At 28.1% G+C, this 17,289-nt stretch overlaps 1 protein-coding gene across 4 annotated transcripts in view; it reads right to left on the bottom strand.

Moving 5' to 3' along the window:
* LOC114120526 (LIM/homeobox protein Lhx3) overlaps positions 1-17,289 on the bottom strand; it is a 43,312-nt gene that overhangs the window by 7,479 nt on the left and 18,544 nt on the right. For 2 of the 4 annotated variants that reach the window (XM_027982463.2, XM_027982462.2), the window contains exons 1-2: positions 5,120-5,488; positions 1,726-1,900 (exon numbers count right to left, since the gene is read on the bottom strand). In XM_027982463.2, the coding sequence (XP_027838264.1) occupies positions 1,726-1,900; positions 5,120-5,237 (293 nt within the window). In that variant the 5' untranslated portion in view covers positions 5,238-5,488. Of the gene's footprint in view, positions 1-1,725; positions 1,901-5,119; positions 5,489-17,289 lie in introns of those variants that run through there. The other 2 variants (XM_027982461.2, XM_027982460.2) reach the window with 1 other exon arrangement.

Genomic DNA, 17,289 nt, shown 5'->3' on the forward strand with positions numbered 1-17,289 from the left:
ATTCATATTAATTATTTAGTGATAAGTCGAGTTATCTGACAGTTGAAAAAAAAATTGATAAATTTTGGTTTTTCAATGTCGGTATAATCATTAGCAAACGATTATTGTTGCGGATAAGTTGTCCGTTACTTTTTGTGTCAAATAAATCTTATTCAACACGAATAACTAACAACTGATAATAGAAATATGATTTGCTATCATAATTTATCATATTATTTTAAATATGTAATTACGAATTACGTTGTGTTTTAGTCAATTTCAATGTACCTAAATTCAATGGATTTATTTGTAGAGGATAAGTATTGTAAAATAATTCAATATTTAAATTATCGACGTTGTCTGTACAGTGTAACACTGTGTTACCGGCAAAGACGTAAATTAAGGAAATAACGTAAACGGCAAGCCAATAACGACATTTCCGATCAAATTAGATAGTATCAGATATTTATTAGGTAATGATGACAGTTCCGAGCTGTTTCATACTTTCATACATAATTGATAAAAATGTTAAATCAATTATTTGTTTATTAGATTAGAAACGGTCTTTCATTGTAAAATCGACTTATTGATTATTATTTATTAATACTACTAACAATAACATTCTTTACAACTCTAATAATTTAGGGTTAGATTAGGCTTCTGGCTACGGAATCACAAGAATATTATACCAGATGTATTTGTAAATCAGGGTGCAAAACTAATAAATATAGTTGTAAAAAAGTAGTTTCATGCAATTCAATGTCACAATTCATAAAATTGTGAAAATAAATAATTAATTATGTATAATTTATCTTATATTATATAATTATTAAAATATTAACCCAATTTAATATTTTACTAAACAAAATTATCAATATTGCCGATAGGTTTTAGTCATTGAGGTTATTTCCTAGTCATAGTTGTAAATGAGTTAACAAAATATATGATTTTCACAACATTGGCTGTATTGTTAGTTAATGCCTAGGCACTGACGATATCGTCTATTAATGTTAGAAACTCATAATATTGACTAGGAATTTACGTTATCACCTAATTTATATCATTGATGGTATAGCATACCTATATACACTTCTAGGAGGAACAAAATATAAAATACAAATTTTCGTTATATTGACAAAAATTAACCATAAAATGGCATACTCAGTAAGTTATTATTGTTTTTAACTATCTATTGGTTATATTTATAATTATTAAAAAAAAAATTAACCTAATAAGTTAATTATAAGTTTTTATACAACTTGACTTACCCGAGTTAAAAATATAATATGTAACTATTAAAATGTTTCTTTTCAACTCAACCCAGTTAAATAATATCATTAACTTTCCCAGGCTTGGTTTGTTGCAATGAAAATTAAATAGATTGTAAAAAGCAATGCCGTAGGTAAGCAATTATCATATTATATTATTCACTACCTAAGTTCTTTTTTTATGTAATTACGTTATTTTTAATGAAATAATATACGGCCAACAATGTTTCATTTATTTAATTTTTTTATCTCTAAATATAGTGTATTCAATAGTCTAACAATCTTAACAAACTGAAAGAGAAAACATAATATTCGCAGTACATTCAGCATCTATGAAAAATATTCACGATGGTTGATGTAATATTATAAAAAAGTTCGAAATACTTCTGCATTTCATTATTATGTATTATTTATTTGGTTTTAAATCCTTAAATTATTTAATTTTATTTATTTTCTCGCTTACATAATCTGTACTCACTTAAAAAAGTCGTCTTTACAAAACAGCATTCCGTTTCTAGCAAAACACTTGTCGGCTAATGTAGCTCCACACTCGTTACACTTTAAACAGCGAGCGTGCCAAGTGCGTTCCAATACTTTTAATATAAATCTGTCTAGTATTAATTCTTGACAACCACCACACTTTGGTATACTAGCTGTAAAATAATAAGATTAAACAAATTACTAACGTTACATTGGTAAATATATAAAAAAAAGTTATATAATATAATGTTATAAAATCAATAATTATGGGTTATAATTTATATAGAGTCTATATCAGTATATCACAATAGTTCTATGTGTAATTAATGTTATCAATAAAATAAATAATGTATCTAATAAAATATGCTAAATTGAAATAGATTTTATTATTGACTAAAATAATGGACTTGTACTTAATAATTATCTATGATAAAATTATTACTATTATACTTCTTATGTATAATTTTAAAATTAGTTTTATCAATACTTTTAATTTTTTTATGCTGGGTACCACTTCGGTTATATACGAATATCTATTAGTAAAAAATAACCCTGTAGAAATAGGTATGCTGAATAGTGTTTTTGTTATAATAGATATAATGGAAGTGTATAGGATTGAATTCAACAACAAACTATTGCACGGAAATATGATTCTGAACGAAGATTACACACAGTCTTCATTTAAAATCATTTTTTAGAATTTATTTACATTGCATTATAACTTATTTTTTTCAAAAAACATCGCATATTACGATATTGTATAATAATTCTAATATTAATATATTTTATTTAATGCAATTATTATTAATTTAGCAAGTATAAACTTCTCGGTGGGTTTTTACTTATGTTTTTCTTTTAAAACTGATATATATTTTTCGTAAAACTTGGAAAATTTACTAATCAAGCAGTAGATACAATAGTTATATTCTTTATTAGCTGTTAATTAAATAAAAAATATACCGAAGTAAAATTAAATTCTTCAAAAAAATATTTTAATTGATAATATTCTAAACGAGAGTATCCATAATAAAATTATTTTTATCTGTTTGAGCTTATGTACAGTGATGAGGGAATGAGTACGGATGGTAGTAGAATGAAGATAAAATTATAACACTGTCTGTCGTCCGCGTGTAAAAAGGGTTGATTATTATTGACATGTAGCTTTGCCCTCGGGTACTTATATGGGTAATGAGGATATCTGTCTACATTTACATTAGTATTAATGAAAATAAATGTCATTTTTATTGAAAATTAAAAGTATCGTTGGTTATTGTGGTTTCTAGCAATAATCCTCTGAATACTAGACAAGTTGTGTTTTCCTTATTCTTATAATTTTTAATCATAATGTATAATTTTATAGTTTTATTTTATTTTTACTTTATATACTATAATATAATAATTATGTTTCAAAATTTATCAAGTTAAAAAAGAAATTGTAAAACATTAGTTTGACAAATATGGACAAGGTGAATGAGTGGTTTCGGAACTTACTGAATCATTTTGGAATGAACACCGAGAAATATACTTTGATAATTTTTTTTCTTCACTATCTTTAGTTAACTAGAGAACACTCTAGCATACGGAACAATAAGGACAAACAGAAAAGGGTTACCTACAGAGATGTATACAGACAAAATATTTAAAAGAGGTGAACGTGATAAAACGTTTTTGCCAGATAAGATTTCATTTTTTAAATGGATGGATAATAAGGCCATCCACTTTGTATCTAATTTTCATGGTTTTTAGGTTATATCTGTAAGCAGGAAAGAAAATGATGATACTTCAGTTTCAGTAACATGTCCAACTGTGAATACATACAAGATATGTAATTAAGTATGTTAGGGCACATTATTAATGATGTTCTACAGCTACAGAGTCAGAAATATTTTAAATTTATAATTTGACCACACATTTTTTCATACACAGCTGTTTGGATTTTAATATTACAAAATTTAACTCATATAATTAACAATCAAAGAAAGAGTTGTAGGTAATTACTAGTTTTTTTTTAATTATTCAACTATTTGCACCCTACAATTTAGACTTTAGCAAAGAAAACGAATCTTATTATTGAAGCTGATCATTTTAAAATTGCTCATAGAGAAATAGCGTCACCAGCGCTAAAAATGTAACTTAAAATAAATAGAAACAAAACCTTTGTATTGTTATGTTAATTTTCCGACTAAGGTAGTCAATAAATGAATGAGTATTTACACTATTATAATAATTTAGTTGAATTATGTATGCATTGCATTATTTTTACTAAGAAAGATAAACAAAGGAACACTATTAACTTTATTCTTTCTTCCAAAGTTGATGAAATTGCACGGTTCTTGGTAGGAATGAGGCCGATTCGTGTGAAAATGGATTTAATTTTCCTTTCTAACCGTTTCTATTGATATAATTTTTTTTATTGTTATGAACTTTTTTTAGAACCCAGGCGTATTGGTTACAACTTACAATATTTGATTATCATTGTATAATGTACCTACCCATGTTTGATGACAATTGTATACTTAATTTTATAATAGCAATCGATTTCTTCTCATTTGAATTTTTAATACTTTGTTATAATACAATAAATATTAATCGTAATGACATAAATGATTCAACTGACCAATATAACTAAAAATATAATTTTCTATACGTAATGAAGTTTTCAAAATATTTAAAATATTTAGCTTTTTTTTGTGCATGTGTAAAAAAACAAATTTGCTTGTAAACATGATTAAAATTTCCTAAAAATCTGTACTTAGAAAATTATCAAAAATATTTTAATTTACATAACAATTTGAATAAAACATCGATGAATATTATGTATTATTATATAAATAAATACCGACTGTGAATAATATACCTAGTTATCAAATAATATTTTGTATAAATACGGTCACACATAATAATTATATATAAATAAAGGCACTAACTAATTAACGAAGTTAAAATTGATGTATAATGATTTTAAATAAAAATAAACCAATAAATATTTCTTGATCTATTTTATATTTAGCGGGCACAAACTTGTAATTTCTGTGTGCATCAAGTAAGATAAATATTTCTAGAAAAATGGTTAATTATCATAATTAAAATTAAAAAGTGCACAATTTATTATTTGTAGATCTGGTTAAATAAAAATAACTTTAAATTTGTTAATGTTAATATATTTAGTTATTAATAATAACTTATTAACTATCAACTTCTTAAATAAAATAAGCTGCAGTTATTTATTAACCGTATACTTGTTTCACATTGACTTAACTGAATTAACTCGAGTTAATATTCCACATTAACTTGCCCATTATTGTTACACGGTAATACTATATGTAAAATAAGTACCTAAAAGTAGGTAGATTTATATTGTACCTAGGGTACTTATGTAGAATATTACATACCCAAGAGTTTCACCGGTATATTGTTTAGATCCTGTTGAAAGAATCTCAAGAACGAGTTGGGCAGCCAATCAGCAGTGTCCGATTCTTCATTGCTCACGTGCAAAGACGAATCTATCATTTTCGGCCGTTAAGACGAACATACTACGGGTCATCGGAACATCGCGTTAAGTTTGCAGAAGTATAGGCGGTGTATTATAAGCACAGCGACAGGCAGTGAAAATAATTTTTACTAACAGAATTAGAGAGAGTGAAAACTTTATTGAAAGCCGAAACTCTTTCGGCAGAATGACAAATAGTTATAATAACGCCGGCGATGACGACGACAACGACTAACGTCGCGTACAATGGATTTGTGAACACTGACGAAGTGCTGCCGCCACCCTGACGAGAAAGACCGCCGGTAGTCGGGGGGCGGCGTTCAAAAGAGAGGGTGCGCGTGTGCCTTTGTACGACAACATCGGTCGGCGGTGGTCGGGGGATCGATAAGCGCCGGCGACGGGGCCCGGCCAGGCGGCGAGCGCTCTCATTTGCGACTGTCGGCCACACCCAGTGACACGCCGGCGGGTGACGGGCACCGCCCCAAACTTCCCCATAGCCGGACGACCCGGAACCACCGTGCCTCCGCTTCCACCGACTCTCAGCGTGACGAGTTTTCCCGCCGGGCCTGGTCGCAGTGACAGGTAATCCGCGAAAAGTCTATAGAGGACAGGCGGGGCAGGTGTACGCGTATATACGTATACCTGCAGTACACCGCAGTAGCGCGGAGTTGCGACTTGTAAGGCGATTTTAAGGAGTGTAAAAAAAGTAGAAAAAAAAAGGGGGGAAAATGAAAAAAAAACAAGAGTAAGCGCAATAGGACCGAGAAGGATGCGCGCCCTAGCTGTGCCACAGGAACGAGAGAGGGAAAAAATGATATCCACCCAAAGTCGGGTACATAACATATGTATATATATGTACAACCATGGTAAACGGACTTATTCTGCCGTAAAGCCGTAAAGGATAAAGCGCGCGTGTGCAAGTGAAACGGGTATAATAATAATACGCGTATACTGTACATAGTGTAAAAGCCAATGTTCGGCGAGGGGGCTTTCGTATTCCGCCCCACCGTCTATGGTACAGTCATGGTGTGGAAGTGTACCTAAAAACCAACACCATAATAATATAGTGATGCGTAACACACCGCCGTCTGTTTTAGTTCGGGTTACTGGGCTCCTATATAATTTGACGTACAAACGCCACAGCCGTGACTACTGCAATTCCATATTATATGACGTATGTGTAGATATAGATAGGTGGGTGGGTACGTGTATGTTTTCTCGGGAAAACAGAAAAGTCACTGGTACGAAATTAAATTCCGTTTTTCATTATTATATTTATTGTTATTATTGTTATTTTCCATTGGAACGGCTTCCCGTCAAATACATTATACGTACATATGAATTGTAATGTGTTAACAGTATTTTTGACAATCTTTTTATTTTGAATATTGCAACGTTAAAGTAAAAATGATTCGATGTACCTAACATACAACAACATTGTTGTCTAAAGAAAATAGTGCAGTAGATAAATAAGTGAATTTTAAAATTCGGAAATTAATTTTTTTATTTAACATAATAAAAAATGTTTATCTAACTATAAAGAAATATACCTATAATTTCTGAAAAAAACGTTTTAATATTGAAAAAAAGAGTGACTATAATATTCATGGCAGTAAAAAGTTAATTTAGTTACCACATCTATCGAAAATAATTTTATTTATTTATTTTTTAACATTAGTAATAAATTTTAAATTATATATTATTATGTATATACCTACCTATTAAATTTATTAAAATGTCTCTTTTCTTATATGGAATAAAATATTAATAATTATACTTCTTGTTTCAATTTATATAAAATAATACTAGAATCGTGAATATATATATTTTACTCTTGTATTACAACTAGATGTGACAGTTTCATATCTTTGCAAAGAACCTATAACTAAACAAACAAATGCCATCCTTAATTAATCATTTTTATCACACAAAATAACCCAATTTAGTAAAATATACTTAAAAGAACATATGGTTCTTAAAGAAAAACATTCAATCAATTATAATATTTGCGTAAATCATAAGTGATTTATCAATAGATTATGTTAACTATAATGCAGAGTAAAGTTAAAGCTTTTTTTTAAAAAATTAACTCTTAAAAGCACAAAGAAAATGTATTTATTGGGTATCTAAGAAGTTTTCCGTTTTATTATTTAGTTAATTTTTATGTCATTAATTTAATAGTTTAAAACCACAAAACTTTTATAAAATTATTAATTATTAAAAAAAAAAAAACCTATCGACGGTATAATATATGTATTAACAATTAAGTAATTAACAGTACATACCTAATGCCTATCTAACACATATATAAACGAGCGGCGGTCGTTTGGGCAAATGTAATCATTTTGGCCAAAAATAAATATTCCGTTTAGAAAATTATTATTTGTATAAATTATTTTTAGCTGCGTGGGGTATAAACCTGGTAACAAACTTTGATATGGACGAAATTATTATTATTCAAGATTAAAAAAAAAGAAAACAAGATTACAGATACAGATATATATAGTACAATTATTTGTATATCATAACACTGCCTGATCGTTTGTATATTATAATATAAGTGTGAAATTTAAAGTGATTCGTTAATAAACAGTACATTTTAAACATGTAACAATTTTAATTTGGATTTAAATATTAAACATATTTTAAAGACAAAAAGAGGTAAAATATGCATAGCTTTTGAATGAACAAAACACGTACTCGGAATCAAATGAATTACAAGATGGAACATTTCGATTTCGTAATACGAACAAAAGATAAAACGTAAGTGTTTTGACTTGTACATAGTAATATAAAAAATATATTAAAAATGACAACACAATCACATAATCTTGATTCGACTTCAAAGAAATCTTTATCTGTAGATATACCTAGAATTTCTCCTAAAAGAAAAGCTATTGAAAATACACATGAAAAACCAAATATAATTATTAGTAGTTAACTCAGGACTTGAGGATGAATTCAATTTTTCTAATATTAATTTAATTAGGCGATCAATTTATCATAACAAAAAACAATTGTAGGTACCTACTAATAATACCTAAATTAGTGTGTAGGACAATTAATATTAGTCGTTCTATGGCCAATTAGCCTAAAAAAAAAAAATTATAAATAATGATATACATTATATATTTATATTATCAAAGACTTTATTACTATAGAATGTATTTTTATATTTTAATATGTATATTTTTATGGTGAAAAACCTCAATTGATAAATGTAAAACAACATATGGGAACTCTTAAATTAAAAAGATGGAGTTTTTATCATAGGTAAATAAGTACTAAGTATGTCGCTAAAAAGAGTATATTATATACCACAAACAGATGTTTCTTACAGCCCACGGTGTCTACGGTATTACATTTTATAGGTTCTATACATACTGAAATACCTACCTGTGTTATAACGCGGGCGGCACCGTCTTCAATTTACGTAAAATATGCGCTTGGTTGTATTATTTTTTTCTCTTTTTTTACTTGGACGAGTGCACCAGTCGAGACTCGAGATGGTTTAATTTAAAAAAATAAAATAAATTAAATTACTTTTCCCTGAGTTTGCCGTGAAGGGGCTGCAACTGCACGTAAATAATTTACATATGGGTTAATCCATTTAACTGGCTACAGTAAATTTTTAATAGATTTTTGGGTTTGTGAAAAAAATAATTTTTTATACAGTTTGAAGTATTTATAACACTATATTTCACAACAGAATATAATTGTATAATGTTTTTTCTAGATTTTTTCATGGCATTCTATATTTTTATTTCACATTCAAAAGTAGAATATATTTTATAAAATACGGAATAAATTGTTTTATTTTTATTTTTGTAATAATAAGTATTTTTAAAACTAGTATGATTGGTAAGTCGTACATTTTGTGGTGCAAATACTTTTCTATTTTTCACTCATTTAAACAAGAAATATATAATATAAATGATTAGAAAAACTATTAATTTAGTATTTAAACGATATAGGTAGTAACTAAAAATGTTTATTTAAATATTTTCCAATAAATTAAAACACTTAAACACAACTACCAACGACGACAATATGTATTTTTTGATGTAATTTGTAAATAGGTATAATTATAGAGTATAGACCCATCATATAAAAACGCTGTTTTCAAAACCACAAAATTTGACTTTGAAAATTAGCATTGCTATTTACATAATGTGTCACTCTGTATATTTTAAAATGCTGAATGCAGAACGGATCCCCGCGCGGGTGTATGTGCGTATGGTAACTGATAGTTTTTAACAATATTGTCGTGTTACAGGCACATAATATTATACACTGTGCGTTGCTGCTTCTATTGTCGAGAGCATTAGAGGAATTATATTTTATTATTATCGTGGCACGAACGACAAAAGGGATACGCGCACACAACCGACAGTGCACATAGCTGCTGCTGCAGTATGGAACCTATTATTGCGACCGACTGATACGACAGATGGCCGCCCGAAAGTCACATTATTTATATTATAGAAACTGCCTTTTTATAATACGTGTTTTTATGACGATTGTCCGAATGCGCTCGATGACGACCGCGGCAGCGATGACTTATGTTTTTATTTATTCGACTATTATTGTTATTTCAATTTTTTTTCCCTGTTATATCACTATTGTTATATTATTTATCAAAATTATCACATTAATGGTCGGGGTCTAGGTTTGCGTACACTTTGGCACTACTATATACTCAATGTGCCACCTGTTCGTTTTGTATTGTCGGCCGAATGAAAATCATATACTTCAATTCGTAACTTATAAGTTATAACTATGTATGTATTTAATATTTAATTGTCACAGATCTTAACAATATTTTGTAACATAATTTTATAAATTAACTATTGCACTTTCCAATGTAGATGTGTATGTTAACATTGCTTAGGATAAAATATGATCAATGTAAGAAACGCCCACATAACCTATATAATAATTTATTGCTATTTAATACTATTTTGCACGAAATACATACGTTCATTACATAAAAAAAAAACATTGTATAAAGTCGATAGTTAGTTAATTAATTAGATAACAGTGTTTTACAGAATATTATAATCTTTTCAGCAGGATGAATATATTTTATACCAAATATATTTTAATGTATATTGTTCTTAATAACTAATAAAATTTAAAACAATTAATAGTAAACTAAATTTCATGATTTATCTTATAATTATTTGTTGAAAATGCTTGTCAAATGTACTTGCCTTTTATTACTAAAAGTTTAATTAATTTAATATTTTGATTAAAATTAAAAAAAAATCAAAGGCATTGGTAATTCACTACGAGGTAAATGTTAATACTTATTTCGAGACAATAACTATGGTATAATTATCGTTTAAAAATATGCCACCGCAGTAACGCCAACATATAGTGTTATGGTGTACTTTAGTTGTTGCGAGTAGTGTGTTCAATGTGTAATTTAACCAAATTTAATAACGATTCAAGGATAAAATTATCTCTATCAATATACTTACATACAGTCGTTAGTTATAATTGTATTTGTTTTTATTATTCGTTTTCTGTATTTTAGATTCTTTAATATATATTGAATATATTATATTAATTAGTAATTACTATGTTGATATACATAATAAGTAAGTACGTATTGTGTGTTTTTTGGTAAATTTGTTGAATATTTTTAATTATTAAAATCATATTCTCAGAGAGAGACATGAAATGTTTAAATATTATTAATATTATTACTATTATTAGTAGTAGTAATAGTAGTAGTGGTAGTACTTTTCATTAAGAATTAAAATTAAAGAAGACTTCTAAATAGCAAAATCTTCCAGCAAATGGTTTCATACTCATCTAGCATACCTGTGAGGTAATACACTAATCACTCTTGCTCACAACCACTTAAGTATTTCAGATGACAAGAAATACTCTAAAGAATTTAACAGAAAATTGTGTATAAATTTAGTTTATTTTTTTCAAAATCCGTCTTCTTTACACAGATAGTAGGTAGGTAGATTTGTTATTTTAATAACCACACAATAACTATTAACTACTTTCTATTTACTCGTATCAGAGTGCAAATTTTTTGTATTTGATCGAACGGGTGCAATTATGAATCAATCTTATTATGAAGACGGTTTAATTAGGTCGAAGGAAACATTCAAAATAGAATAAAGTTCGAATATGGTGCCAATATGGTAACCTATAGCTCACTACAGCATATAAATCCTGGCCGATAAATACATTTTAGTGAATACTCTTACACTTTATTCTGGTTATGTCTTGTACCGTGTGTCTTTTTTTGTTTTTAAAAAATAAATTCATCCACAAATTGTGCATATTTTGACGATGGTGAAGTATAAATAAATTCAGTGTATATACTCAAAAACTTAAAAGTTGAAGATATGGCTTCAAAAGTAGCAGCGGAGGGTATGAGTAAGTGTATTACATCAAGCGATGAATATTGTAAAGGAAATTTATTTTTCTTCTCATATTTCTGACTTACGTCAGAATTAATATTAAAAATTTGTTAATTAATCATAAATAAAAAGTAACCTTCTAAAATTTTTTAGTCATTTTTCATAAACTCAACTATCGTGGACACGAAAAAAAATGGTTCAATTAAACTAATAACATGAATGGCTGTAGGATAACTGCTTATTTTCAAAGTATTCATGACAAAATATGTATATTTGATACATAAATACGAAAACAATGCTTATTGTTTAACTTTCCTTTTTTCAAATTTCATGTTTATTATAAAAGTTTGAAAGAATATATTATAGGTTTCTATGTACAAGTTATATATATGCAGTATATACTATACATTGTTTATAACTATTATAGACAATGAAACTAGTTAAATGTTATTCTCGTCTGATTTACTTAGTAATAAACGTTTTTAATATAATTCTAGTCTATAGTTAAAATATGGTGCGATTATTAATATTCCCCGTTAGATAAATGGAGACAGTAAAGGTTAATGCCACTGTAACGGCGTAACACCCCACTAATACTGTTCGCATAATATAATTCCGTAGACTTTTTATGCTGAAAGGAACGTACAATGGTCATCTAGGTCAACCAAAATGTAATCATAAACTGGTCGGCCGTTTCAGAGGGTCCTCGACAACAATAATATCAGCGGGAAGTCTTACACAAAGTGAATTAGTGTATACCTATAAAAGAAGAGATCGGAAAAAAAAAATTAAAAAAAAAAAAAAGAAAATGATGCATAATGATAAAAGATTATAATGCGGATATAAACCGTTGGATAATTTCACAGTCTAATCCCCAAGAGAAAAGTGCGGCGGAATTGTCGGGAACCGGGACAGGTCGCGTGCGCGGTTAAACCCCAAGAGTGCCCGATGGCTGATATCCATCAAACCTAATTATTATTTGCGCTTAGGATCGGTTTGGCACGTGATTCGAAAACAGTTATTCTTCATTCTTTCTCTTTCTCTTGTTTTTTCCCCTCTCACGGTTTGCTTTTCTACGGCTGTGGCTACGGTAGCACTCGTCTGCCTTAGGCGGGTGTACCAAATTGAATTATCGAACGTGGTTCGTAACAAAAACCAGGGAAAGAGTAATGGGAAGCACACGTGCAAAATCGTTTTGCAACATCAAAGCGGTTGTTGTTGAGCACAAACAAATATAATATAATATAATTCTAGATGAAATATTATCTTTAAATTTACACATTTTCTATGACTAGTTTATAATCTAAGCATTATTTGAATTTTCTCGTCTACCTGAAGTATACATTGCAATAATTATGGTTTTATAAAATAAGTTATAAAATGGTTTTGTCTATAAAATGTGTTGAATATGCTTTATTATAATTATTAATTGGGTGTATAAATTACAAAATTAGTATTTGTTCATGAGCTTTAAATGAAAGTACATAAACATTTTTAATATGATGACTGTAATATCTTATTTTTATTTAAGGTTAGGCACTGTAAGAGTTGTTAATTTGTTATTGTCGATTTAGTTATATTTATAAATGATTAGAATAATTTAGGTAGGAAAGTGTTTTTTACAATTGAAAATTTGACAATGAACTAAATTTTTATATTTACAGTAAATTCCTTCACACGTGACTAAAAGTTGTACTTAATATTTAGTACAGAGTGTATAATGTTCACATGCGAAGTTATCTTGTAGGCTATAAAAAATGTAAAATAAAAATTTTCTATAGTATTTATCTGTTAATTTAAATAACAAACCTATACCTAGTTACCTCAGTTTATTCACGTTCCATAAAATATTCAATCTTCGGATAAGTAAATACAAGTAGGTACTATTAACAACAATATATAATACGACTATGTATAAATATATAACTACAATAAATTGTATGCATAATTTTGATTTGAGGTATAGATTATTTTTAATCTGGAAATAATATATTATTATTCAAAATTATTAAAATTATTTTTAAATCAATTAAGTATTTATCTATCATTTTTTTTAAATATTTTATTTTCTGGAAAATGGTCTAATTAAACTATAGTTCTACAAAAATAATTTAGGGGGGTGGGGGATGGGGAGAGATAAACGATCGCCCGAAAAAACCACGATGACAGATGATTCAGTAATAAAAATAAAGTATCAACACGTATAACGAATGTCACAGGCTATTGAATTCTATTGATTCATTTCAGATTGTTAAATTGACTAACAAATAACATTTATGTGTAAGGTGAACGGCGAACAATACGCTAAAATGCACTTATATGTATTGGAGTTAATAATTTAGTACCAGGATTTTTACATTTTTAAATAATTGTTTTATATAAGTAGGTATACTACTGAATATTTTGGTATTTATTCATATTTATTTATTATTCGATTAAAAAAAATTATGAATCACCGCAGTTACAGAAAATAAAATTAGTTTAATATACAACACAAAATTTGGAAATAGCTCTCACGACTCAAGCAAATTGAACATAATATTTTAATAAACAAAAAAAAGTCACAATCAATTATTTTATCAAATTGTTGTACATAAGTCTTAAACTCTTAAGAATACATTATTCTATGATAATATTGTATACTTAATATTTATATTGCCCATAAATTACATAATATTTTTTATGGTTTTCTTTTTAGAAACAGTTTTGTTTTACTAATTTTATTATGAGATACAATAAAAGCAATAATAAAATATTATTTTCTTTTTTTCTTTACAACATATTATAATATTTATTGCCGACGTTTAATGAATTAAATCTGTACACGATTGACGTTTTATGTCGTCTCGAGGTAGTGTATATAATATAAATTGTAAAAAAAAAAATCAGACGTCCATAACGTGGACCAGTCATCGTGGAAATACGTTGCGGTTTTTTTTTCCCTGAGCGGGTTGAAAAGTCTTGGAACGTTCTGTGGAATCAATATCTGCTGTGGGGATTGGGGAGAGGGGCAAAAACTGGCGATGCGATGACCTAATAAAACACGACGTACAATAATGCACGGCCATCTACAAACGCGGTGTATAGCGCTAAGCATGTCCAATGTCCATTACGAAATTAATGTACACAAAAACGACGGCACGTACACCATATACAGTACAGCAAGGCCACCTACAACATACGTGCGTACATATTTTTTCCCTTCCGTTTCACCCTTATCGGATGTGTATTATTTTTAGGCGACGGGTCGTTCGAAAACGTTTACCGCCGTAATATTATAATGTGAGGTTTTTATTTTGCGTTTTATTTTTTTGTTTCTCGTTCCATGCCGACGTGTTCCGCAGAACGCGTGCGGTTCACGTGCTGCCCGGACAACAAAAGCGTTCCGCCGGTAAACGTCGGTCGTCGACTCCCACCGTTATCGAAATTCACCCCAGCCCTCTACTGTTACTATATTAATATTTCGTTTTTTATTATTATTATTATTTTGTTATTATTATCATCTGATATAATTACACGATTGGAAGTCGAGAGGGTGCAAATCTGGGAACGCTCGGTGCGATGCTCTAAACCGGAGTGTTGACTATAATATCGATGTATGATAATACTATAACCGACGACGGTTGTTTCGTTGCGAATATTGTTGTCGGGACGGAAAGAGAGAATTGTTTGACGTTTATCGCCACGCCTGGTTATACTTCGTGACGACCGGGAAATTATGCATTTCTGTAGATACAAAAAAATATACATATATTATATAATGTTATGTTTGTTCCTTATACGACGTTAGTGAAAAAAAATCGTTGATTTTCGGAATATAACTAAAAGACACAATAACCCTGTTTCGCTTTGCATAAAAAATATTATATACTTTTTACAATATTATGTATTCTAATTAACTTTTCTTCGAACAGCCCTAAAACAATATTATTATATAGAGTGCAAAAAATCGATTTAAACTTAAAATATAAATGTAAATAAAACATAATTTAAATAAGTTTAAAGTTTCAAATACCCATCACTGGTGCCAATTTTTTAGTTCCAGAAACCTTTGATTTTAATGAAAGCTTTTATGTTTATAATACTGCAGTATGATATTATAATTGTTGATTTGGTAATAGGACTAGATACCTATTATAATTAAGTACATTGAGATATTAATTTTAAATTCTTTACAACTTTTTAATTAAATATATTCCACCAAGTTGTAATTCCTAATAATAATGTACTAACTTAATTTTTAACATATTTTTGATATTTTGTTTACTAATATCACTGATAATAGTATCATTATTTATTATATCAGTAATATCAGTGACAAATTTTGTCTCACTTTAATTATTCTTTTATTTTTTATTTATTATATTTTACATTGTAGACATTATTTTGATAATAATATTTTAAATACAAATTTTGCATAATGTTAAGAAATATATATATTAGAAAATACTCGGAAAGCATTAACAAGAGAAGGTTGATAGGGTTAAATTGCAATGTGTATTTATGACGGGTGTTTATGGTATCCCCTAATGTTTTTTTTTTTTTTGATTCACCGCTGGTTCTCATGACTGATATACAAAAGACTCGAGTGATTTTTTTTTTTTTTATAGAGCTATTATCAAAGGGATCTTTTGTTTCTAATAATAACAGTTTATGTATAACCACCACTTGTGAAATAGTGAATATTTTAATGCATTGTACAAATAGATACGCGTATACTTATAATAATATAGTTTATATTAATACTTTATTGAATGAAATACATGTTATGATCGATATATTATTCAAATACTGAATAACTATTTTTTATTAATAGTAAAATAACTTATAATAATGCAACTATGTACAATTTCTTAGCAATCATCGATGCGTATTAAATTACTAGGTAGTTTATTTATACCTACTCGTGTATAATAATGTTAAATCAATCAAAGTCTTATAAAAAAAAAAACAGTATGTTTATGATTATTTAATTAGCTCTAATAAATAAGTATCAATAAATCATAAACAAAAAAAAACAATTAAATATTTATAAAAAAAATCAAGATATGCAGTTTATTTAAAAGTACATAGTACATTTATCGAGTTTCCCCCTTCTACTGACTCGTAAATGGATGTAGTATATAATATTCTTTAAACTACCTCCCCCAAGTATAAATTTACTACATCGATATTCATCACTTTTCGGCACTATATCATTACTACAACCATTCAAATAACGACAGTTATACACAATGGTCCAATTCTCAGTAACCCTATACGGAACCCGCCTAGCTTTACAACAGATGGCCTTATATTTAGAATACCATTTCAATTGTTTAAGTGTTCCATAAATGAATGTCAAATTCACTTCTTTATGATATCATACACAAAACCATTATTTTAAATAAATAAAAAAATATTTTTAAAAACTTTGCAAGTTAATTTAATACAGGACATATTTCCTCCAAAAAATATGTGTATAATAAAAAGAAATTGAACTCTTAATCACATAAAAAATGCACGCGGCTTTCTGCTAAACTTTATTTTAAATTTCCACTAAAAAAAAGTATGAAAAGTCTTGTATTCAACTTTAAGTACTTAGATATTAAAATTAAAAATGTTATACATTTTTGACTACTAAATAAATATTAAATTTTCATGATTTTAACGAAATGTATTAAAATATTAACTTATTAAACGATTA

Source organism: Aphis gossypii, chromosome X, assembly GCF_020184175.1.
Source record: "Aphis gossypii isolate Hap1 chromosome X, ASM2018417v2, whole genome shotgun sequence".
Taxonomy (NCBI): Eukaryota; Metazoa; Arthropoda; class Insecta; order Hemiptera; family Aphididae; genus Aphis; species Aphis gossypii.